The sequence below is a fragment of the Polypterus senegalus genome, chromosome 6 (genome assembly GCF_016835505.1).
Source record: "Polypterus senegalus isolate Bchr_013 chromosome 6, ASM1683550v1, whole genome shotgun sequence".
Classification (NCBI taxonomy): Eukaryota; Metazoa; Chordata; class Cladistia; order Polypteriformes; family Polypteridae; genus Polypterus; species Polypterus senegalus.
In genome coordinates, this window is record NC_053159.1 from 78,215,560 (window position 1) to 78,243,240 (window position 27,681).

The 27,681-nt window shown below is 38.6% G+C and overlaps 1 protein-coding gene across 6 annotated transcripts in view; it reads left to right on the forward strand.

Annotated features, from left to right (window-relative positions):
* The window catches only part of slc4a3 (solute carrier family 4 member 3), a 274,743-nt gene that overhangs the window by 202,101 nt on the left and 44,961 nt on the right, over positions 1-27,681 (forward strand). For all 6 annotated transcript variants that reach the window (XM_039756390.1, XM_039756394.1, XM_039756391.1 and 3 more), the window contains 3 exons: positions 1,043-1,259; positions 24,784-24,996; positions 27,096-27,244. In XM_039756390.1, the coding sequence (XP_039612324.1) occupies positions 1,043-1,259; positions 24,784-24,996; positions 27,096-27,244 (579 nt within the window). The remainder of the gene's footprint in view (positions 1-1,042; positions 1,260-24,783; positions 24,997-27,095; positions 27,245-27,681) is intronic.

The window sequence follows — 27,681 nt, forward strand, 5'->3', positions numbered from 1 at the left end:
GGCAGAAGGGCTACAAGAGCAGAAGACCCCACCGGGTACCACTCATCTCCACTACAAATAGGAAAAAGAGGCTACAATTTGCATGAGCTCACCAAAATTGGACAGTTGAAGACTGGAAAATGTTGCCTGGTCTGATGAGTCTCGATTTCTGTTGAGACATTCAAATGGTAGAGTCAGAATTTGGCATAAACAGAATGAGAACATGGATCCATCATGCCTTGTTACCACTGTGCAGGCTGGTGGTGGTGGTGTAATGGTGTGGGGGATGTTTTCTTGGCACACTTTAGGCCCCTTAGTGCCAACTGGGTATCATTTAAATGCCACGGGCTACCTGAGCATTGTTTCTGACCATGTCCATCCCTTCATGATCACCATGTACCCATCCTCTGATGGCTACTTCCAGCAGGATAATGCACCATGTCACAAAGCTCGAATCATTTCAAATTGGTTTCTTGAACATGACAATGAGTTCACTGTACTAAAATGGCCCCCACAGTCACCAGATCTCAACCCAATAGAGCATCTTTGGGATGTGGTGGAACGGGAGCTTTGTGCCCTGGATGTGCATCCCACAAATCTCCATCAACTGCAAGATGCTATCCTATCAATATGGGCCAACATTTCTAAAGAATGCTTTCAGCACCTTGTTGAATCAATGCCACGTAGAATTAAGGCAGTTCTGAAGGCGAAAGGGGGTCAAACACTGTATTAGTATGGTGTTCCTAATAATCCTTTAGGTTAGTGTATGTTGAAACATATTTTTCTTTTTCTATTTCTTACATTACGCAAAATTTATATTTTTATGCATTCTCTGGCATTGAGTTATATATTTGAATCTGTATCATGCTATGCTTCAGTTCAGTTGACCCATATGTGAAACTAAAAGTGTATGTACAATATTTATTTCTTTGTAAATACTAGGTGATGACATTTTGAAGCAAAATGTATTCAGTTAACAAAGTCTTGAATGCATGACAGTTTGAAATAAATTAAGATTTCTTAAGTAATAGTTTGCTTGACCAAAAATAACATTATATTTCAGCACTTCCATGAAGTTGCTTATTCAGCTGATGATCGCCAGGACTTACTGAATGCCATCAATGAGTTCCTAGACTGTAGCATTGTTATTCCACCACTGGAAGTGGATGGGAAGGACTTGTTGAAGTCAGTCGCCTCCTTTCAGAAAGAAATGTTGCGAAAGAGGAAGGAAAGAGAAAATAAGAAGGCAACAATTGTGGGCCTGGAACCTGAAATCAAAGGTAGGAGGCTATGTATATATATGGGCAGGAAGAGTAACAGTTACATAATTAAAGGTAAAATATCCTCAGATGCTACATTTTTAGTAATGTCAGCAGAATATTGGCTAAACTGGTTTAGAACAGCAGAAGAGAAGAAGTGGGGAAGGGCTGTAGCCTGTCAAGCTATGCCGTGCCTTTTAAAGAATTGTGAGACCTAACAGGCTTATTTTCTTGGAGATTTGAAAACACTGGAATTACATTTTTCTTTCATTTTCCTTATGATTTGGACCTAACATCCAGTTATGTTTATTTTATATAAATATTTTGGCATGGTGTTTTTTTTATTGCAAAATATAAGAATGATTGACATATTTATTGGAAGTATTTATGTTAATGAATGGTTTATTTTAAAAGATTAAGTTTTTGTTACCTCTGTACTTCGCATCTATTGCTTCAATTTCTTATCAAATTTAACTCTTCTTATTACATAAATAAGGTTCTCACAGACCTGTTTTTGTGATATTTATGTGACTAGTTTTCTATTGATCGTTTTCATTCGGATCACTGACCTCAAGTTCAATAACTGTAACAGTGACCTGAAATGTGTTGCAGTCAAAAAACCGAGAAGGTCGCTTTCAAATGATTTCTTTTTCATCCATATTATTCCTAGATTATTAGATTTATTGTTAACTTAATAATCACATTTAATAATTAAACCTAACCTATCGGAATAAATATGCAAAATACACACAAATCAGCAACCATGTATCTATATATTCTAGAACATATATATTTTCTGTTTTTTTTTAGTTCATCTGTTTTGAAATTATATCTTATTCATAGTGTAAATACATCTCTTCCCTTGTTGCTCTCAGATATAGCTATTGAGATTCTGACTGTACAATCATCTGCCTGCTTTGTGATTTTCTTGTCTATTTAGATAGATAGATAGATAGATAGATAGATAGATAGATAGATAGATAGATAGATAGATAGATAGATAGATAGATAGATAGATAGATACTTTATTATTTCAAGGGGATCCCTGTGATTATAGTATTTGTTATCTTCACATTAGTTTTTATATGATATTTCTTACACATACAAGGACCACTAATTACGTTCATTTCTATTAAGTTTACATTGGACAAGAGTGTTGGCTGGATTTTATTTTTATGAGCAGTAGACAACATCTTTCTTGGGGGAGTGAACAAAAGAGTAGTCAAATCTTAGATCAGTCAAACACTTTTATTTTGAAACTGTTACCAAAACCAAAATGCTAGCCAAAACCAAACAAGTGTTCTGAAGCAAAAAGAAACTTTCAAAATATTCTTTAACAGGCCTCTCCTAAGATTTCACAGAGTTCAGACACTTGCTTAATGCATGAGGACTTATTATATATCATTACCCCCATGATATCATAGATGACATGGCATGTGCATTACATGCCTAGCAACCATGCGACATCTCATTGACCATATGCACAGAACAGCAGTGTTCTTTCAACCTACAAAAATAAAATGGGGATGCCCATGAAAAATCAAATACTCAAAATGGTGACAATAATAGTAAAATAATGTAAAATATTAAAAACAAAAATAACACAATATTTTGATCAAAAAACAAACTAAACAAAAATGATGTAACAAATTGTTAACAATCACACTTTCTAGCTCTGTGACACTACGTGTTTGTCACCTAATTTTACATGCTTCAGTAGCTCACATACTCCATAATATATTTTATTCAATAATAGACTCCATAATATCTGTTATCATAAGCAAGGATTTTAGAAATTTTAATGGTGAAAGCAAGTAGGCTTACCTTGCACTGCATATTTGCTAAGAACATTTTGTTGTCATTCTGATTTATTTTCTGTATTTAGATGGGTTGGTATTTTTATTTATTTATTATCACTTCACCCTTCATTTTGCCTTATTTCTATAGGCACTGCCCATAGAGATGGTTTCATGGGTACCAGAGTATTGTTTGTAGTAACAAACCTGGCCACTAAACATATGCTTGGTGACCTGTGATGTCATCACATTTCTCTTATACTATAACAGATAGTGGTACACTTGTCATTATTAGTGAAGTAAAGGCAATCACAGTTTGTTTGTCCTTCTTCACTTTAAGCCCATCTGGAAGTACTCCAAACACAGCTGTTAATGGGTTAGGAGGGATTGTGACACCAAGGCTGTCTGATAGGCATATAAAGATTTTGGTCCAGAATGATGTTAATTTGACGCAGGCCCAAAACATGTGACCCAATGAGGCTGGAACTTGATTGCAACTTTCGCAGGTTGGATCTTACCCTGGAAACATTTTGGACAATTTTAAACGAGACAGATGTGCTTGACAGATGATTGTAAGTTGAGTAATTGTATGCTTTGTGAATATGGAGCTCAAGTACATTCTGTGCATTGCTACCTTTCACTCCTATTCTGAGATGTTGAGTGAGTGATCCTTTTTCCACTGTACTTTAGGATCTTTGAAAGGGAGGGACTTTAAAAAGTTTTTATATATTACAGAAATGCTGTTTGCGTCCTCAAGACTGATCAATATTTTTTCAAATACAAATAGATGAGAGATGAGGAAAATTGGACAGGTTTTGTTTAACAAAGTTTCTAATTTGAAGGTAGTGAAATAAATGTGTTGCTGGAAAGTTAAATTTGGAGTGTAATTGTTGGTAGGATGCAAAGATGTACAGATCTCTAAGTGATTTAATCCAGAATGTTTTGCAGACATTAATAAACTGTGTATATTTGAGAGGGTGGAAAAAGGTGGTTCTCGTGCAGAGGTGCCACATATAAAAGCTTCTCTATCTTGTTGTACTTCATACATTGGTTCTATATTCTGAGTGAATGAAGCACAATTGGGTTGTTAGTATATTGGTGACAACTTGTACTTATTGGGGTACAAAGCAAAGAATATAAAAAGTATTGCAGGATTTTATTTCTATTACAGACCCAGTCTGTGTATGTTCATTTATTTATGCTGCCCAGTGATAAAATTGAAAGTTAGGTAGAGTCATGCCATCTTCTGCCTTAGGTCATGATGGATCTTAGGTGTAGGGTTGCTCTTTGGATACGGGGATGTTTTGAATACCAAATAGATGGTTGAATCTAACTTCTTAAAAAATTATTTATTGATGATATTGGAATGTTTTGAAAAAGAAAAAAAAGCTTAGGAAGGTTATTCTTCTTGACAATGTTAATTCTTCCAGCTAAAGTGAGAAGGGTAGACCATCTATGAAAGTCTTTCTTAATTTTTTCCATGCAGACAGCAAAATTGTATTAATTAAGAGCTTTATGTTTACTCGTGTATTTACCCCTAGGTATTTAAACTGATCTGCAATGATAAAAGGAAAGGTGTCCAATGTAATACTGTGTGCTTGAAAGCTCCCTGGAAAGAGCACACTTTTATTTAAATTAATTCTGAGACCAGATATCTTTTGATATTCTGTTAGTGCTGTTAGGACTGCAGGCACAGTATTTTGTGGATCTGATATATACAATACCATATCATCTGTATATAGTAAAATTTTCTGTTCAGTTCCTTCTCTGATAATCCCCTTTATCACTTAAGCACTTCGACAGTGAACTGCCAGTGGCTCAATGGCGATTGCAAAAAGCAGTGGTGACAGGGGGCATCCTTGTCTAGTACCATGTTCTAGTTTGAAGTAGACTGAAATAATGTTGTTAATGCAAACTGAAGTTTCTTGATTGGTATACAGTATTTTGATCCATGCACAAATGTTTGGGCCAAACCCACATTTCTCCAATGTAGTTCCATTCAACCATATCAAATTCTTTTTCTGCATCTAACGGTAATAATGTCTCCAGGGTGTTAGACTTTGTGGGTGAATATATTATATTAAACAGGTGTTGAAGATTGGAAGTTAAGTGTCTGCCTTTAATAAATCCAGTTTGGTCCAAATTTCCTAACTGCCTAAAGACCTTTTTTTTCCATAAATATTTACAGCAGTTGTAATATTAGAAGTATGATGTCAATGATAAGAACAATACTGCAATAAATACAGAAAAAGCCTGAAATTGCACTGTGAGTATCCTACTAACAAAATACTAAAAACTAATAACAATAATAAGGAGCCAGTTTAACAAATTAATAATCATGAAAAAATATTTCTCAAAGCATAAAAATCGGATTTACAACACACTGATAACTTTAAATTTAACCAGAAACATACATTACATTTTCCATCATTTTTGTTATTGTTTACATAATGTATATAATTCTTATTTCTTTTCTCTTTACTTCTGCCATAGGTACTTTGCAATTCCAATGCAAATTGCTTATGTATTTATTTCAAACACTTTATTGATAATTGGCAATTTTCTTTCCTGTTTTGATTATGCCTTGATTACTAATGAAGATGCAATGCAGTGTTGCATAAGGGGATTTTCAGCTGTTCTTAGTCTAGTGTGACCTGAAAAGGCACAAGTTGCACATTTGTGTATTCATCTGTCCAGCTCTATATCAGTGAAATGTGCTAGCTGTCATCAATCGTGATTTCTTTTCTCTGTCAGTGCTTTTCCAGCTTGAATTGCATTGTAGCACAGTTTAGTCAAGTAAAAAAAACATGAACTAAGAGCATTTGCAGCATGTGCAATGAATGTTGTCTATTCCTATCTACAGTATGTGTGATGAGATCTGACAGCTTGTGTTTTTCCAGACCTTTCTTTTTAATTAAAGCATGGCATCATCAGGTGCAAAAATGGGAACTTCCAATAGGGTTCAAGTCCATTACAGGGTACGCACAAGTGCACATTCCTGCTAAACTAAATAAACTAAATAATAATATTAAATCCTAAAATGCCAGTTTGGAAGTTAATAATCAACCTAACCAACACAGCTGTAGAAAATCTGGAGAAAAGCATCACACAGACAAGTTCAAAACATACAGGTATACCATATACAATGACAGTGAACAAGGGCAATATTTTAATCCATTCTCTTGATTAAATAAACATATTTAATATCATAAATAATGAAGAAATATGATATGTTCCCATTATCTCATCATCATTAAATAGAAGATTTGTAAAACATTTTCCAAAGACATGAAAATGTATGGGCTCACATACTTTCAAACAGAATTGTAATCCTCCATATATTCTTTCCATTTATTTTGGATGTCTTCTTTAGGCAATACTGATTTTACAATTGTACTTATTTGTAGCTTGTTGTGGTTTCATGTAATTTCCATTCCTTATTTTCTGTTTCTCTGATTAACTCAGTAGGTGCTTTTTTTCTCAATAATTCTCAGTTACATTCTCTTCATAAGTCATTATTTTGTTGAATCCTTCATTTTCAAATTAATTTTCCTAACTGTCCTGAAGAAATCAGTATGATTTATTCTGATTTCTTTCTTATATTCTGGACATTCAGTCCATCCTTATAGCATTTTATTGTTCTGCTTTCTTGACTGTTAGAATTGATTACTTTAACTCTCACCTTTGCTTCTAACCATTTCTTGAAGTTTCTTTGGATTTCTTTATAAGGCTTTTATTTGTAATCTTTTCTTTGTTTTGGCTTTGTTGAATTTCTTCAAGTTCATCTCTTCTTCTGCCACTATATCCAATCGTCTGATTTAGGAAAGACCCATGTTTTTAATTTTTTTTTATTTTTGTAAGTTTCTGTTAATTTCTGATACCAAATTGTATTATAAATTGGTAGCTGTCTTTATCACCTTTCACAGGATGTCTAATCCTCTATTAATTTTGCATACATATGCTTATGCCCAATTATCAATTTTCCTTTTGAAGAAGACCAGTCATTACATCTCCTATATCCAAAACTATAAAGGGCAACCTCTGTGCTCTTTTTACTTTTGCCAACTACTGTCCTACAGCCACCTTCCATCCATCCATTATCCTCCATTTATCCAAGGTCGGGTCGCGGTTCCAGCAGCCTATGCAGGGAAGCCCAGACCTCCCTCTCCCCAGCAACATCCTCCAGCTCTTCTGGGAGGACCCCAAGGCATTCCCAGGCCAGCTGGGAGATATAATCCCTCCAGCGTGTCCTGGGTCTGCCCCGTGGCCTTCTCCCAGTGGGATATGCCAGGAACACCCCCCCCCCAGGGAGGCGTCCGGGGGCATCCTGACCAGATGCCCAAACCACCTCAACTGACTTCTCTCAATGTGGAGGAGCAGCGACTCTACTCCGAGTCTCTCCCGGATAACTGAACTCCTCACCCTATCTTTAAGGGAAAGTCCAGCCACCCTGCAGAGAAAACTCATTTCGGCCGCTTGTATCCACGATCTTGCTCTTTCGGTCACTACCCAAAGCTCTTGGCCATAGGTGAGGGTAGGAACACAGATCGACTGGTAAATCGACAGCCTCGGCTTCTGGCTCAGCTCTCTCCTCACCACGACGGACCATTGCAAAGCCCGCATTACTGCGGATGCCGCACCGATCCGTCTGTCAACCTCCTGCTCCATTCTTCCCTCACTCGTGAACAAGACCCTGAGATACTTGAACTCCTCAATGAGGCAGTATTGTGTTCCCAACTTGGAGAGAGCATTCCACCCTTGTCTGGCTGAGAACCATGGCCTCGGATTTGGAGGTGCTGACTCTCATCCCCGCCGCTTCACACTCAGCTGCAAACTGCTTCAGTGAGAGCTGGAGGTCACTGTCCGATGAAGCCAACAGAACCACGTCATCCGCAAATAGCAGAGACGAGATTCTCAGGTCATCGAACCAGACCCCCTCCGCTCCTTGGCTGCGCCTAGAAATTCTGTCCATAAAACTTATGTACAGAATCTGTGACAAAGGGCAGCCCTGGTGGAGTCCAGCCTCAACAGGAAATGAGTCTGACTTATTACCAGCAATGCGGACCAAGCTTCTGCTCCTCCTGTACAGGGACTGAGTGGCTCGTAACAACGAGCCTTGTACCCTGTACTCTTGGAGCACACCCCACGGGATGCTTCGAGGGACACAGTCGAATGCCTTCTTCAAATCCACAAAACACATGTGGACTGGTTGGGCAAACTCCCAAGCCCCCTCCAGGATCCTGGCCAGGGTGTAGAGCTGGTCCGGTGTTCCACAGCCGGGATGGAATCTGCATTGTTCCTCTTGAATCCGAGATTCAACCATTGACAGAACTCTCTTCTCCAGCATCCCTGAATAGATCTTACCGGGGAGGCCGAGGAGTGTGATCCCCCTATAGTTGGAGCACATTCTCCGGTCACCCTTCTTAAAAAGGGGGACCACCACCCTGGTTTACCAATCCAGAGGCACTGCCCCCGATGTCCATGTGATGTTGCAGAGACGTGTCAACCAGGACAGCCCCACAACATCCAGAGCCTTGAGGAACCCAGGGTGAACTTCGTCCACCCCAGGGGCACCGCCATCTCGGAGCCTACAGCCACCTATTACCACCAATTATTTGACTTTTCTGAGCTAATTTTGTCAGTTTCCAGATAAAGTAGTGCTGATGTTGGCATGCACACTGGGACTGCCGCAATATATTTTGACTATGCATCAGTGACGGTCCAGGTCGGCTCCATGCTATATGTTCCATTCGGGAACCTCTTGAACCCGGATTGTCAATAGTCATAACAGAGATGAGCCTGGCAGATGAGGACACACATGCTGCAAGTGGTAGGGGCAAAAAGTGAACAATGCTTTTATTAAATCATGCAAACAAAAACAAAGTATCCAATAAGAGCAGTGTATCAAAAATTATCATTTAATAAATAATCCATAAAAACAGTATTAAATGCTGGAGGTTAAAACCAAGTCAATAAATTATCCTTTAAAGACTAAAAACACAGGCAGGATTCTTCTTTTGAAAATTCAATCCCTGATGCATCCCTTTAAAATTGACGTCTCCTTTGCTTACCCTGAATGGGACCTTGTTGCAGAGGAGATGCCTAACCGACAGTCACAGCCAACCTTCTCTGCTTGGTTTGGTTCCCTGCTGCCCATGGCTCCTGGCATGGTGCCCCACCAAATTTTATTGCTCCTAGGCTTGAGTTCCTGCGGCAGTCTGTGGCCCCTAAAGGGCGCTGCACCGAACCTCCCTGACTCACGCTGCCAGGCCTGTGTACCTGTGAATCATGGCGCCACTCACGGGGCCTTCCTTTACTCCTGCAGCTCCCGCTGACTGTCCTCAGACTTACACAGAAGCAAGCACTGCGTCACTCAACTTAACTTTAGTCCAAGTATATTGTTATTAATATTTGTTATCTTTCATGTCCCAGCATTATCCTTCCTCTACCTTCTGACTACTAATGTCTTTGTTACTCTACAAGAATAGGAGATATGGACAACAGAATGGCACTCATAGAGTCATAAGATTAAGAAAGTTCACATATAAAGATATAATTTACTGGTATGATGATACATTTTCCTTCAGTATCAGTAAAAAAGTACTAAATTAGAAAAACCACCAAATGTCATCTTCGGACTCGGTAGGCTAAAAGAATCCCTTTCACATAGACAGTTGTAAATCAAAGAATTGCATAAAAAAGCAATGCATCCAATAGCTCAAATTAATAGGGCAATCTGGTAGCTGTGTAATGTGTATGTTTAAACAAGCAAACTGTTTGGATGGCAACATGTAATTTGCATTGAAAAGTATTGTGAACATAGAAGGAACATCCAGTGTACTTAACCATTAGTTTTCAACATATTCTAGTAGACTGTTAACCCACTTAATCCAGTAGGCACATGCCTGATTGCCAGAACTGTGTAAAGGGTATATTCAGTATTGTCAACAGTAGTGGACGTGAGTAGGCAACCTGATCATTCTTCATTGCTAAAACGTGTCCACCTTTCCTGGACATTTCAATCCATTCATGGACACTTTAGTTACACAAAATGTTGTTTCTATATCATGCTAACATTCAGTTATATGTCTGTGCTCCTGATAAATATTGAGGTCACAAAAACATGATTAATACCATACTGCTGTTTTTTGTACATTCTGTACATAAAGGGTAGTCGCTATGTCAACAATTTCATAACATATCAACAATTAACCAGACCAATCTATCCCCATGTCAAAAGCAAAGCTTGGCCAGTACTGCAAGCAACCATATAAAAATTTAAAGTGTTATAATAATACTAATAATTCATTACATTTATATAGTGCTTTCAAGATACTCAAAGTGTTTTTCACAGAGATTAGGGTGCCACTTCAACCACCACTAATGTGTAGCATCCACCTGGATGATGCAACCACAGCTATTTTGCACCAGTACACTCACCACACACTTGCTGTTAGGTGGTGAGCTAGATATCCAGTCAGAGACAGAGTATAATTTGGGCGCCAGAATGACCATGCTGTGGTGGGCAATGTAGCCAGAACATCGGGATACACCCTACTCTTTACGAAGGATGCCCAAGAATCTTTAATGACTGCAGAGAGTTAGGATTGTTACAGCACATTTGTCACCACCACTACACTGAGGCATTAGGATCCACATTCAGACCACAGGTCAAGTGCCTCCTGCTGGCCTCACCAACATGTCTTTCATCAGCAACCCAAGCTTTTTCCTAGTTGGTCTCCCATCCAAGTATTGGCCAGGTCTAAACATGCATAGGTTCAGGTGGATGACCTCTTCTGAAGTGCACATGGTATGGCTGCTGGTTGTAAATCCTTCTTGACCTTGCAGTTAACCAAGCTAATCAAAATTACTATTTAATAATTTAGGTTACAGCCTCACTGCCAAATTACTAGGTCATTAGTACTAGGTTACTATTAAGTTACTGTTTCTGCCAGATGGCGAAAAAGATGACAAGTATCAGGGAACAAAATATGATCATATCAACCAATAAACCACAAGATCCAATAGGCTCCTTAGGGACAAGCTGACAGAGATGGGAGTAGATTCATACCTGGTGGCATGGATCGTGAACTATCTTACCGACAGACCTCCGTATGTGCGTCATGGGAACTGCAGTTCTGAGATTGTGGTCAGGAGCGCTGCAGGGGACTGTGCTTTCTCCGGTCCTGTTCAACCTATGTACATTCGACTTCCAATACAATTCGGAGTCCTGCCACATGCAAACGTTCACTGACAACACTGCTATCGTGGGCTGCATCAGGACTGGGCAGGAGGAGGAGTATAGGAATGTTATCAAGGACTTTGTTAAATGGTGCGACTCAAACCACCTACAACTGAACACCAGCAAAACCAAGGAGCTGGTGGTGGATTTTAGGAGGCACAGGCCCCTCATGGACCCCGTGATCATCAGAGGTGACTTTGTGCAGAGAGTGCAGACCTATAAATACCTGGGAGTGCAGCTGGATGATAAATTAGTCTGGACTGCCAATACTGATGCTCTGTGCAAGAGAGGACAGAGCCGACTATACTTCCTTAGAAGGCTGGCATCCTTCAACATCTGCAATAAGATACTGCAGATGTTCTATCAGACGGTTGTGGCAAGCACCTTCTTCTATGCGGTTGTGTGCTGGGGAGGCAGCATAAAGACAAACTGGTGAGGAAGGCAGGCTCTATTGTAGGCACGGAGCTGGTCAGTTTGACATCTGTGGCAGAGCGATGGGCGCTGAGCAGGCTCCTGTCAATCATGAAGAACCCACTGCGTCCACTGAACATTATCATCTCCAGACAGAGGAGCAACTTTAGCGACAGACTGCTGTCATTGCCTAGCTCCACTGACAGACTGAGGAGATCGTTCCTCCTCCACACTATGCGTCCCCACCCTAGGGGTAAACGTTAACATTACAGTGTTATTGTCTGTTATACCTGCCTCGCACTCTCCACCTTGCATTTTTTAACTTGCACTGCATTTTTATCACTCTTTAATTAACATTGTTTTTATCAGTATGCTGCTGCTATCTATCTATCTATCTATCTATCTATCTATCTATCTATCTATCTATCTATCTATCTATCTATCTATCTATCTATCTATCTATCTATCTATCTATCTATCTATCTATCTATTTATTGAGTGGCTATACCAAATTATGAAACAAATGTTATCATAGAAATAACTACAGTTAAATACTTCTAAATATAATCTATAAGTAAATACAAACACTAGTCTTTCTGAAAGTATTGAAAATATCTTGGATACCAGTAAATATGTGATGCCGGCTTTTAAATTGTTGTATGAATATGTTATGAAAGGACCACACTACTAGCAATGGATCATCACACCACCAGGATATTAAAAATAAAACGACAATAAAAATTAAACACACTTAAATCATGTTTTATTTTTTTTTCTCTTAAAATTCCATTTGATTAAACACTTTTAAACGATCTTCCATCTGAGCAATCTGATCCTATCATCATACTTATCTTTAGAACATCAGAACAATCTAGACGAGAACAGGCCATTCAGCCCAACAAAGTTCACCAATCTTATCCACTTCATTCTTTTAAAAAACATAAACTCTTACTGTCTACTTGATAACTTATTCCAAGTGTTTCTGGTTCTCTGCGTAAAGAAAAACTTCCTAATATTTGTGCAAAATTTACCCTTAACAAGTTTCCATCTGTGCCCCCTTGTTCTTGATGAACTCATTTTAAAATAACAGTCTTGATCCACTGTACTAAATCCCTTCATAATTTTAAGCATTTCAATCATGTCATGGGGCGATGCCTCAGCATCACACAAGTTCTGATGCCCAAAATACAATACCCCATTGGCTTTCCTACAGTTTTTACTCTTCCGGTGATGAGGCTTCCGTGGGCTTTCCCCCACCCCCTTAAAAATGCGAACAACCTTCCTATGGGTGGCTGCAGCAGAGCTACTCCTGCAGAGAGCAGAAAGGAGTCCTCTCTGCCATTTCAGAGCTGAGGTTTTTACAGTGGCTGGATTTCCAATCCTGCCACCAACCCCCAAGATTTCTCTGCAAGGTGGAGGACCACTTGCAGGGCCGGATGCATTTTAACATCATACCCAGGACATGGCATCACTTGGGTTGCAATTTAAGGTGGGCTATCCAGTTAGGCACGTGTCTTGTTTTTCTGGCATGATGATCATCTTTTTCTGCTGTCAGAGGAGCTTCATAAACTCTGCATTTCAGTGGCAATACTCTCTGAGTTGAGCAGATTTAAGACCGGCCAGATCTCTGTAAGTGGGTACACTTACATTTATTAATATTACATTTTATTGGTCTGGTCGCTCTGATGGCTGTCATACTCAGTGAGTAGCTATTGCTGTGGCTGATCGGCTCCTTTTGATGGTGTATGATGTTGCTCCTTTCAACAAGACATATTATGAGACTATGATTAAGGCGCTCTCTGGGTGCCTTGTCTGTTGTCTGAGTGTATGCTCTGACCACGGTGAGTGATGTCTTAGTGATGGAGACATTTTATTCACGTCTTCGCTTGGTGGTTGATGTGTGCCCACAAGGTGACACTCTTCTTGTCACAGGTGACTTCAATGTGACCACTGGCACTGACAGGGCTGGCTATGAGGATTATGTCGGTCCCCATGGGTCTGGTGACTGTGGTGAAAGTGGCTCCATGATCCTTGACTTTGCAAAAGGTCAGGGGTTGTGGATTGCTGGATCTTGGCTCCAGCATCTTTAGCCGCATCATTGAACTTGATACTCCCATACTGTGGTATGATGATCGATCACATCCTCGTGGGCAGACGCTGGAGGCTCCTACAGAACTGCATGGTCTACAAAAGTGACCAGTTCTTGAATTCTGACAATAAACTGCTTGTAGCTACTCTGAAGGTGTACTTAAGTTCAGTAAGCTACCACATACTGGGAGAATGAGACTGGACCCAGCCGGACTCCAAGATCAGACTCTTTCTAATGAGTTTGCATGTAGTTTGTGTGAAGAACTTGCAGACTTGGGTGCAACTGCTCATCCTAATGTGATGTGGGAGACATTACATGGCAAGACACTGAAGGTTGCTGAGGGTTATGTTGGTGTTGCTGATGGAGGTGTTTAATCTTGCAGGGCACCCTAGATATCATTAAAAGGAGTCGCAGCACATGGCTTGATTACAACTCCAGTCTGTAAAGGGAAATGTAAAGGGTGGCTGCTAGGGCTCAAAGTGCAGATAAGGAGGCATTTGTTAGCAGAATCTGTGAGCAAGTGACACACCATCTATGATCATGTTCCAACATGTACAGTTCTAAACCTGGACTGTCCTAAACTCCCTACCTCTCATTCTCTAGCTTTAAAAATCCTCGACTAACCTACTCATACTCCTACCCGACACATTGGTGCCCGTCTGGTTCAAATGTAACCTGTCATTGTGGAACAGGTCACATCTGTTCCAAAAGGAATTCCAATGCCCCATAAACCTATACCTCTCAATCCTGCACCAAGATTTGAGCCTCCTAATCTCCTCAATCATACCTGGACTAGTGTGTGGCACAGGCAGAACTTCAGAGAAGGCTACCTTGTCAGTTCTTTTCATCGGCCTTAGCTGCCTCAAAATTTTGCATATTGTAATCTTTTTAGTTAGCTAATAAAAGGTGTAATTTTGCTTGACTTCTCATTGCATTTATTAAGGTTAACATGGTACATGACCCTAGTACCAAAGAAAACAAAAAATACTCTCAGCAACTCCCCCCGCTTCTCTCTTGATTACAAAGATGATGTCAACACGTCAGTACATCTCTAACCTTCACCAGTACATCCATTTAGAGACTTTCAATAGAGTACTATATACAGTTTAAGGACTCTACCCTTCTACTGATATTATATTGATGAAAACCCGTGTTTATTTATTTTTTTGTTATTTATTCTTTATTATTCTTACCGAATTGAATTTGTTTTTCTTTTCTTGTAACTGTTCCATTGACATTCTGTAAAGCACTTTGTACCACATTTTGTATATGAAAATGTGCTATAGAAATAAATGTTATTATCAAAAATACCAGTGTATATCAGTGTAATGTTTGAAATTCAAAACTATAGCTCCATGCAATCTGAAGAGCAGAACAAAGATTTATTGAAACTAAAAATAATCATCAGACTCTACCCCTTCATATACTGAATGGCTTACTTAAATGCAGTGTAAATATCCAGGTTAACATTCTGTAGCTGTTGCTATCTTAAATATATTTAAAAGATGCACATTTTGTTTCTGTGTCACAGTAGAATTCATTTTTCTGAGTTTTAAACATAATTTAGACTTTGAAGCAGAAATTTTAGAAATGTTTTGTCTAGCAGAAATTTTAGATATGTATACCTCATTGTATTTTAAACTTTGACAATACCCTGACTGTAAGTTCATAGAGCTAATTTCCACTACAGATGCCAATCTGTATTGTAGCATTTTCTGAATTGTGATAGGTAACATGATTCTTAGAAGAAAACCATGTGAAAATGAAGCAAACATGTGATCTCAAGATAAACATTGTTTCATCCAGAAATGCAGTAGAAGCTGTGACCATGATAGTAAGGCATAGGTCCTAAGTACCTTTCTCCCACCTGTAGCTTGTTTTGTAAATATTTATTCATTAATTTTCTGTTCGATGAATTTGATGAAGCAAAAGCCTATCATGGATAAAAAAAAAATAATAATCACGTTCTTTTAATGTTTCACAGTATTTTTGTTTGTGTCTCTCAGCATTTAAATTATTATGAGAGGACTTTTAGGGAACATTCATTATTTTCTATTTACCCTGTTGTTCTGTCCAGTCAGATCACACTTAATAATATTTGGTAAACTCTTGTCCATGCTCTTGGATAAGCTTCTCTTACTATAATTCTTTTTTAAAGCAGATGTGTTAATAGTTATTAACACATAAAAGATGATTTTATATGTTAGGATAATAAATAAAGCTCTTCACAGTATAAAAATCAAAGATTACAGTTGGTGTATAGCCAAGTAATTTAACCTATGATAGATGTCTGTTATGAAGCGCAAATGAGCGAGAGGAGAACCAAAGAAAAGTCAGGGTGCCAAGTGGGCCCCATGGTTTATTGCCACTGTCCAAAACAAAGAACAAAAATGAGATTGCAGTGGCACAATAGAAATTATCCATCCATCCATCCATTATCCAACCCGCTATATCCTAACTACAGGGTCACGGGGGTCTGCTGGAGCCAATCCCAGCCAACACAGGGTGCAAGGCAGGAAACAAACCCTGGGCAGGGCACCATCCCACCATGCCACCGCAGGCAATAGAAATTAGGCGTGATATATGCATTTTTAGATTCTATGGCTTCTCAGAATTATCTGTTCTCTCAAGCTGGTTTGGGACTGTATTACTCAGACTGAGACGGCATCTTCCGGGACGGCTTGAATTTATGAGGTCCCAACCAGAAGAGGCTTGGTTTCATTGAGCAGGGGCATGGCTGAGGTGCCTTCCTGGAGCTACGGCAAAGAAAAGAGACAATATTATTAGCATTGGCACCCCCTCTTGCTTCTCTTCAGGACCTGGAAGGTAATCCTCAGGCACCCATGTGTGACACTGTATTCAATATAGCTAGTAACAGATACTTTAAATTTCTGCATTTTGAAAGCAAAAGTAAAAAAAAATGTATTGCATTAATACAGTTGTAATTCATGAATACTGTTTATATTCAAAGACTTATCTTTACTTAGGGAGGAAAAATGCAACACAAATCATTTTACTCTTGACTTCCCTTGACTGAATGAGGCCAATGTGCTCATTCATCCCTTATATGAAGCTAGTCATTGCATGCATTGCTATTGTACCTTTAATTTTATCTTCACAAAGTTTTAACTACTGTATATTCATAATTTCATTTGGCACATGATGATGAAAATGTAAGGTTATAAAAAATGTATCTATACTAATAATCCCACAAGAGAATTATAAGGTTAATAATTTTATGAACATTCCTTTAAAATATAACAAGCACCCTCAATTTAGAAAAGTCATTTTAATGCATATAGAGAAACTTTTATTCTTATTAAAATGAATATAAATCTTTGTTATGTACTGTGTCGAACTCTGCACCCTAAAGAAAATCATACTTCTAAAGCTTAGGTAAAAGACACGTTTATATGCAGTATCTCACTTATTAATTCTATTTTAAACTGTTCACTGCCAAATAGATTTCAGAGAGGACTTTATGAGTGATTTTTATGTACAATTACTTGTATTATCTGCAATAGAAATTTGTAATACCTAGCCGCTGATCTGTTCCTTAGAATATTTTGACACTACCATAATTATAATTGAAAACTAAACACAGGCTTGGCGGCATGGTGGCGCAGTGATCCTTACAGTAAGTAGACTAGGTTTGTGTCCAAGCTGCTCCATTGCATGTTTTCCCAGTGTCTGTGTAGGTTTCTCCCACTGTCCAAAGACATGCAGGATAGGTGACTTGGTGTCGCTAGATTGCCCCTAGTGTGTGTTTGATGTGTGTGAATGTTTGCCGTATGATGGACTGGTGCCCTGTTCAGGATTGTTCCTGCCTTGTGCCCTATACTGGGTGGGATAGGCTCCAGCACCACCCGCAAGCTTGGCCTAGATTAAACGGGTTAGTAAATGACATGACACTGGATTTTTTTACTTAGTTGTTTTCTGTTGTGCATTTTCATTTTTCTGTATTACATGGGTGGCCAACTCCAATCTTGGAGAGTCACAGTGGCTACAGGTTTTCATTCTATTTTCTTAATTAGTGACTAGGTTTTACTACTAATTAACTTCATTTAATATATTTGCTATTTAAAACTTTGACCCTTTAAATCAGGGCTGAGCAGTGTTGGCCCTAGAGGGCCACAGTGGCTTTAGGTTTTTGTTCCAACCCAATTGCTTAATGAGAAATCATTCATTGCTGATGAAGCACTTGTTGCTCAAGTGACATTTATCTGCTTCATTTTAGTTGTCTCGGTTGTTAAGATTTTGAAGTCTTAATTGGTTCTTTTACTCTTAAAACAGCTGAATTCATTGTTTTAACACTAGAATCCTTGAAGCCTAAGAAAAAAGTTGTAATCCCAGGCCACCTTAAATTCCTTCGCACCTCCTTATCAATGTCTTTGTCTTATAAATATGTCAATCAGTACTGATAACAGGCAGCCTGCTCACTCATCCCCCACTGAGGCAGCTGAAGTCAACTCAGACGCTGAAGTCTCTTTATCTGGGAGTGAGGTGTTTGAAATTGTATAGGTTGAATAATATATCGTTATTTGGAATATATACATTTTATGTGTGTTCTGTGTCTACAGTGATCTGGGTAAATGTAGTGTGGCATCGGGACGCCCAGGAGGACCGGAGGAGGGCTTATACCTCCTCCAGACCGCAAGGGGGTGTCCGCCCTGGTTATATTGGGGGCCACGGGTAAAGGGCTTGGAAGCCCAGCCCTGTAGGGACCCATGGCCACCACCAGGTGGCGCCCCGGTGCCTGAACAACCCTGGAGCCCTGCACTTCCGCCACACCAGGAAGTGCTGGGGGGAAGACGACAGGGGACACCCGGATGGCTTCTGGGTGTGCAGCCGGCACTTCCACCACACTGGAGCGTGTCTGCGGAGGAGTGCTGGGGAGCAGCTGGAGCCCATCTGGGTTCCTATTTAAGGGGCCGCCTCCCTTCAGTCGAGAGCGGAAGTCGGGTGGAAGAGAGACGGAGCTGGAGAGAGGATTGGAGGCGGCCAGGAGAAAGGCATTTGTGACTGTGTGGCCTGGACATTTGGGGGAACGGTGCAAGAGGCACTGGGGAGTGCACTGTAAATATTGTATAAATAAAACGTGTGTTGGGTGAACTTAAGATGTCCGTCTGTCTGTGTCCGGGTTCAAGTCCACAGTAGGATGACAGGAAATACAAGGCAAGAAATGTTGAACACATTACTAAAACAGAAAATTTTTCATCTTACTGTAATAATGACAAAATGGCGACGTGAAGTGTATATGTGTGAAGATTGAAGTCCAAATATCAAATAAACACTTTCACAAAAGGTATAACAAAACAAGTGCACTTTTATTCAAGAATATAACCAAAGAAAAAGAAATCATTCAATTTGCTCTGTGCTATCAATGAGTAAAATCAATCGTCCAAATATCAATCTACACCCAACTGACATTTCTGCTCAGCTGGTGCCTCCTAATAAAGAGTTTGCGGGTTCAAACCTGGATTCCCCATTTTTAGTTGTGAGCGGCTATTATTAGTAAAGAGTCTTCAGCTCTTTACTATATTTTAATCTTATGCACTGAGATGATCACTGGTCTTTTTCAAAGGTGTGAATGTAGTGCAGGGTGATAATACAAAAAAAATTATTGAATATTTTAAACTCCTTAATAATGATGATGATGTTTAGATCATTTATTGATAAAGACTGTTCAGTCTATAGGACTACATGTTATACTTTTTTCCATTCCACTTTCATCTGTGTTTTGTAGATTTCCTCCCACCCACTTAAAATTTTCAGTTCTACCTGCTGCACAAAACTTTCATTTTATTCCATGAAGTATGAAATGTGATTCTGCAAGGTCCCAGGATTTCAGACTGGATATGTACCTCTAGCTGTCAATCAAGTGCTCCATAAATTCAGAAAAATCTGCTGTCAGAAACAGTTATCATATGGGGAAATATCCTGACAAATACAATCCATAACATTTTTTTTTTTGCTATATGTTCCAGCTGTCTTTATGTTCATTGTGAATGTCAGCTTTTTTATTCTTTTACAGTGGTGCATAAGTGAGGTGGCTTACTAATGGCTTATTGCATGCTAAAATGTCAACAGAGATTGCAGAAGTAGCTGCTGTTTTCTCTTATGAACAGACATTGAACTTTACTGGCAAATGACTGTTTTTACTTTATCATTATAAAGTAATTAAAATAACAATTTTCAGAACCTTTTCAACGAGAAGAACAGCTTTTATAACTGTGCGTGGCAATACACAATTTTTCATTAATCCATGTGCAGTTTTTGACGTCTCCTGCCATTTTCATTCTAATTGGATGCAGTTTTGGCAAGCTGTAATTTAAAAGCAATGCTACTCCTTACACCCTGAGGATATTTTTTCAGCAATCTCCACCCCGAAATAAAGGCTGATTATTCAAAAAATAAGGGCAGGACAGTCAATTTTTTACTAAAACCTGACAGGTAACTTCTCAAATGTGCATAGAATCTGTGTTTGTGTCAAATGTAAACATTTCTTTACTTAGAAACTGCTGCTAAACTAGGACAATAAAATTAGTGCTCATAGTATTTTATTTTTAAAATACTGCATTGGAAAACAAAAATATCTCAATCCTTAATGCCAGGGTAGGTTTTTCACGTCTGAGATGTTCTCAGACATGTCAATTGTACCTATGCCCCAGTGCAGTTAAGGACACTGCGTATAGAAAAAAAAAAACTAACCATATATCTGAAGCAAATACTAAGCACTTCAGCTAAGCATATATCTGAGTAGACTAAGCATATATTTGACTATATGCTTTTAAGATGAGCACTGATTTGTAGTGACAATGATGAGCACTGGAATTAATGATTAAGACAGGAAAATTGCACTGGAGATATATAATCTTAATTACCTGGTTATATATACAGTACAGCCATGTTATGTTTTATACTTATACTTGTGTTTTATACTTATTAAATATATTTTCATTCTTATATGTGTATTTTTATGTCAACACTTTGAGCACTTATTGAGCACTTTGACGAGTACTTAACTTTATATGATACTTTTGAACACTTAATTTTACACTTTTCTGCATTTATTATATTAAGCACATGTTATATTGTTTTTAAAGAGGGAACCTACTGGATTATCCACCCATATAATAAAGCCCTTAGAGACTATCAGTATTAGAGTTAACATCCTGAAATATTATCACAATGTACAGGATGGAGGATTAGCAATAAGGGGACACAGTTGAAAATGATAGGAGACAAAGGTGACATGATGCCAAAAGGTTTTGACTGTTAGCATAAGGGGTGTAAGGTATGCAGTGGGCATAAATGAGCAAGCAGGGTACAATAGTGGCAGAATGCAAAAAGGTGTTGGCCATTAGCATATGAAGTGTTGGCCAGAATATGTAATGTGAAGTCAATTCTGTAAAACAAGTGCTGCTCCACGTCTGAGGGTTATTTGTCTTCACAAACCCAGCACAGTTTTACTTACTATGTAATAAAGTGTCACTGAAACCAAATGCTCCTGGCTCTGCATCAATTCCTGGCCAAAATATATTTAGTGACACGCACTGTGAAAATTGGCTCCATCCTTCAGATGAGACATAAAACCGGGGTCCTGATCCTCTGTGGTCATAAGAGATCCTTGAGTATTTTTCAAAAACAGATGGGTACTTCTGGATGTCCTGACTAAATTACTCCACCACAGTCTTCCCCCCAGAATCATGCCTTGTCCTTTACTGGCTAACTATTTCTCTCATGCCTTCATTGCCAAATAGCTAATGTGTGGTGAGAGTACTGGTGTACAAATGGCCACCACTGCATAATCCAGGTGGGTGCTACACATTGATGGTGGTTGAAGTGGTTCCCCAACATCTAAGTAATATTTTTAGCAGAGTGGAAAAGCTCTATATAAATGTTATTAATCAATTAATTAATTATTAATTTAATATATTAAAAGTCTGTTCCAAAATAACTCTCAATTTTATGTGTTTAAGGGATTAACTGTACAATATTATTTAAGTGGGGTCTATGAGAGTCGGAACAGTCAAATATGAGGTCACATTTCTTTATGGGAAAAAAGCCTGTTGCCCTGCCCAGAGGAAAGAATTCCTGGCATTAAGTACTCAGGTTTTTTGATAAACAACAATTTCAAGGGTTAAGAGAGATTGATCAGTGGATTGATCTAGTATCTGCAATAATACTGTCACAGTGCCTAGCCATTTTGCTCATGGGGAGATTGAATTTGCAGGCAAAACTCTCGATTTACAGAATTTAGTTTTTGAAACATAAAACAAGCAACTTTTTATGTTTAAACCTTATTATAATAAAATAATAAAAAATGAAGCAATTACAGTGATCCCTCACTATATCGCGCTTCGACTTTCACGGCTTCACTCCATCACGGATTTTAAATGTAAGCATATCTAAATATATATCACAGATTTTTTGCTGGTTCACGGATTTCTGCTGACAATGGGTCTTTTAATTTATGGTACATGCTTCCTCAGTTGGTTTGCCCAGTTGATTTCATACAAGGGACGCTATTTGCGGATGGCTGAGAAGCTACCTAATCAGAGCACGTATTACATGTTAAATAAAACTCCTCAATGATATACAATGTGCTTTCCGCACGGTGCTTTGCATACTTGAAAGCCCAAACAGCACGTATTGATTTTTGATTGTTTGCTTTTTCTCTCTTTCTCTCACTTACGGAGGGGGTGTGAGCAGAGGGGCCTAGAGGATACGGACGCTCCTCCATTGATTTTTGATTGTTTGCTTCTCTCTCTGTCTGTCTCTCTCTCTGACATCCTCTGCTCCTTATGCACACTCCTTTGAAGAGGAAGATATGTTTGCATTCTTTTAATTGTGGAACAGAACTGTCATCTCTGTCTTAGTCATGAAGCACAGTTTAAACTTTTGACTAAAGGGTGTTATTTCATGTCTAGAGGGCTCTAATAATTTTAAAAAACGTATTTAGAAGGTCGTAAACAGGTTTTCTATGCTCTAACTGCAAAAATATTCGATTTATAAATAAAGAATCCTACTTCGCGGAAATTCATTTATCGCGGTAGAGTCTGGAATGGATTAACCGCAATAAACGACTGTTTACTGTACATACACATCCAGTGCCTAATTAAATATGTTTGGGTGGATTTGTGACTCTAAGGCTAAGGATCTGTATTGCTATCTGGAAGGTTGCTGGTTCAAATCCTGTTACTACCAAGAAGGGATTATATTCCACTGGGCCTTTGAACAACCATTTAACCTGAAAATTGCTCCTGGGATGCTGTACAATGGCTGACCCCCAAAGGTCATCAATACAGCGTACTGAATACCAAAAAAATACACTATGTTTTGTCTTGAAAAATTTAAATACTTTGTATTTTTATTTTAAAAGTTAAAAATTTTGTAAAACACATTTTGCACAGTCTTGTCTAATCTGAGAATCAAAATGGCACATGTCCTTTCGAAGCAACATGTGAGTGCAGGTTACTGATTTTCATTTTCCAGATTTTTACGTACCATACAGTGTATATTCATTGTTATTTTGTAACTTTTTTTACATTTCTGGAATGCCTTTAACATTTGCACCACATGTTTAGTTATAAAGTGCAGGTGCATTTAAGCTGCGGAACATTGTTAGTATTGTATCATGAAGTCTGTACCGTATTTTGGTGTATTGTCTCATGCCTAGTAAGGAGGTGCGGTAGGAGCAAAAAATGTGATTTAATTTTTAATGCACCATTCCTATTTCTACTGTTTAATACAACCATTTATAAATAAGCATTCATTAGTTTTTAACTTGTGTTTCTTTGTTACTTTCTTTTCTTAACCCTGTTTAACTTTTACTATTGTAAAGCAGTCTGAGCTACTTTCACATATGGAAATGTGAAATATAAATAATCTAGCTGATGCCCACCGTAGCATACAGCGGTGTAAGAATAGGAATGGAAAACGCTGAGAGAGGAATTCAGAAATCAAGAAGAAAGAAATACTTCTTGAAAGACGCAGTTGTGAATAGGTGTTTTGCTGGAGATGACAGATAATGAGTCAAAAGATCTAACCCTAGAAAAAGTCACGTACAACAATAGTTTTGTTGCATGTATCTTGGACTTCCTGGAAATGTGGACGGTAATATGATCATTTTGCCTACACATACGTTGTTATTTTCAGCCTTTGCTTGCAGTGCATCTGACAGTCCTTTGTGTTCTTGTTGATGTCATGTGAGATAGTTGAGATGCGCACTCTCTGTATTAACATACGACGTACTGTTGGAATAGTCTGTCACTGGAGTGCAAAATACTAAATGTATTTCTCATTGATAATCTGTACACGTAAAATTGGCATTGAATAAGCCTGATTCGGTTAGCGGTTCTTTTATCAAGAACATGTTGTAAATCTTTGTGCTAGCCAATGTCTCCGTAAGGGAATAAAAGTGGGTAAACTATAGGATCATAATTCATATTTAGCGTGGAAATCTGTTTACAGGAGTTGCCTCTGGGATAGATGCAAATTTCCCTTTCGGCAGGAGGTTCGCCATCTTCTCCAACGAAAATGGCTACAACATCGCTGTGACATGTCGAGGAATTGTATCATCGTAAATCCTGCCCAGGAACGTCTCCAAATCTGTCCCAATATGATGCAACGAAATCTTCTGCCCTATGTCATAGTGAGAGTGCATTGCCTTCGTCAACCGTTTGTGTCAAGAAATAACCCACTGACATGAACAGGCAGTTGCTGGATTCCGGAATAAAGATGACGTTGTACAAAAACCAGAGAAGATACTGTCGTTCATTTTATAACAAAGGCTTAGGAAACAACCATCGCAGTATAATGCAAATAGCAAGGTTTATGGGAGGCTGCAGGCAGCATGGGGTAGGGTTTGGAAGAGGACAAATAGGAATCGAGAAATGCCGTGTCGGCTGTGTGTGGGCGAGACCAGTTTTGAAGAGGAAGCAGGACAAACCAGAAGAGATATATATATAAGAGATGTTGTTCTTTTTGTTTTATTAATTGCAGATATCAATGAAGAGGAGCAAAAAGAGGAAGTTGAAGATGACCCCCTGAAAAGATCAGGGATTCCCTTTTGGGGGTTGGTCCAAGATGTGAAGCGACGGTACCCCCAATATATGAGTGATATTCGAGATGCTCTGCACACACAGTGTCTGGCTGCCATAGTCTTCATTTACTTTGCTGCACTCTCTCCAACTATCACTTTTGGAGGGCTGCTAGGTAACTGCTTTCATAAGTTTGTGACTTTTCATCAAAAATCTTTTTTTTTTTTTTGTCAGTTTAGACAACCTAATGTAGGGTGGTATGGTGGTGCAGTACTATAATAAGGGCTGTTGACTTGCTGCTTCAGGAGCCAGAAATCAGATTTTGTCTCTCTTCCTGTGTCTGAGTTTTCTTGGCCTCCTGGTTGTTCAAATGTTTTTTCTTTTGACATTATTTCTTTACACATCAGCCTCTGGCTTCTGCCATCCAGTATTAAAAAGAGGGTTCTAAAATAGCTAGATATATTTCTAAAATACTATTAAATATTTTATAAGAAAACTAAGTAATAAATATAGACACTTGGAGTTTCTCAGGTTGAATCACTTAACGTAAGTTGCAACCATGCAGAAGTCACTTAAACTGCCTGTGGTTTAGTTGTATAAATACAGTATATTAAGAATTGTCTTTTGGCGCTTTTCCACTGCATAGTATGGCACGACACGGTTCAGTTCAGCTCACTTTTGGGGGGTTTTCCACTGGGAACAGTACCTGGTACCTGGTCCTTTTTTTAGTACCACCTCAGCCGAGGTTCAAAGCGCGAACCGTTACCAAAACGTGACGTGTAAACTCTGCTGGTCACTGATTGGCCGGAGAAAATCGTCATTACTGCGTCACTGGCTATTCTTTTCTTTAAAGGTACACACACGCGGAAGTTTGTGTCCCGTCTCTCCATCGCTGGACGCAGTTTGTTGAATAAGTGGATGAATGTTTCTTCAGACATTTGAAAGTTCTCCAGCCACTGAGTGTTTGTAAAACCGGGAACAATCACATCCCACCACTCTGAGGCACGGTTAAATGTCCAAACTGATGGTCTGTTGCGGCGACTTTTTTGCAAAATGTGGAAGATCTGTAATATACAGAATCAGCATTTTAATGTTACACTGGCAGTTAAGTTCGTTTTATGCTTTGCAACAGGGATAAAAGTTAGCTAGTGATGTGCTTTTTTTAGATGCTTACCCTTGCGCGTCGTCGAGCTAAAGTGTTGTCGTTGTCTGCGTGTTGTTGTAAAGGTTCCACGGTGTCACGGCAGTAGAGGCGGCGCAACTATAACGACACGTGAATAATCCCACCCACTCTAAAGCGGTACTAAACTGCAGTCGAAACGCAAACTGAGCCGAACCAAGGTGAGCTGTACTGAACCGTGCTGTGCCGTACTATGCAGTGGAAAAGCGCCTTTTGATGGCCTAGTTACCAGGATCATTTCTAGCTGCCTTCAATATAGCATTGTATAGACTAAGTTAAAAAAACAGATGGACAAATGCATAAGCAATGCTTCACTATACTGGATGTAAAGTCATGGGGAATTTTGAATATTTGCTTTAACCAGTGAATTTTGGTCAGATATGTTGTGTCATGTCAATTTCTAATTCTTAATTCAGACCAGAGCTTCTTGGGCCTGGAGCCTATCCCTGCCAGCATAGGATACAAGGCAGGAACAAACCCTGGACTGGGCACCAGGCCATCGCAGGGCGAACACACACACATCCACACACTAAACACACATTAGGTCCAATTTAGCATCACCAGTTCACCTAACCTGCATGTCTTTGGACAGAATGATAAAATCCACATAGACACATAATTGTTAAATATATTAAATTTGATTGTTCTAATCATATAGACAAATATACTGTTCACAGATAAAATGCCAACAGTTACAGTCTGTACTATTTTTTACGTGAATTACAATACTTACAATTTACATTTCCATCATAGATAAAGTGGAGTGCCTATTATCAGGTACCCAATTTGTAGAGCAGTATGTAAAATACTGATTTTTGTCATTTATAATTATAAACCAGTAGTTGCTTTATGGGTTAAGGTAACATTTCTGCAGTATGAAATTCATTAAATGTGAAATTGTTGCTGTACATTACCTTACTCTAGAGTGTCTGGATACACTAAAACCCCTTTCAAACCCAAAATGAAGAAATGCATTGCACACATGTGGTCACGTGTGTTCTTGCTTTCATATATTTGAATGTTTCTTAACCATGAAGCGCTTATTCTAAAAAAAGAAAAGCAAAAATGAATGTAAAGTATTCTGTTTTGTTCAGGTGAGAAGACCAATGGAATGATGGGAGTCAAAGAGCTCATTATTTCAACATCTGCAATAGGGGTTCTGTTTTCACTCCTTTCCGCCCAGCCACTGCTCATTATTGGATTTTCAGGGCCTCTCCTGGTATTTGAAGAAGCTTTTTACAAGGTAATCATTAGGGGCTTAAATGTGCATGGCTAAACTAAATAAAATTAATTGTACAGAAGGCAAACCTTTTCATAAAGTATAACGAATGTGCAATTTGTGAAATACCCATCTTAATAGCCTGTTTTTTTATAGCAGATCCAAAATGTTTTATATTTCTGTTTTCACCCATTTACTGTTCATTGATTTGCTTTTTAATTGTTCTAGAACCATTTCAAATTCAAATTTGTGTCCTGGACATATCTATTTGTATAACTATAAACTGAGCCAAAATAAATACATTAAAAGGACAGCAGCTAAACTTACTTTTCTTCAAAAGATAAACCTTTGATCATATTTCCCATAAGGTAGTACATGAATGTGATTTGTCTTCTCAGCATTTGTTTTTGCATCCTTTTTCTGTTTTCATTCATATTTTCCCAATTTGCTCTTAACCTTTA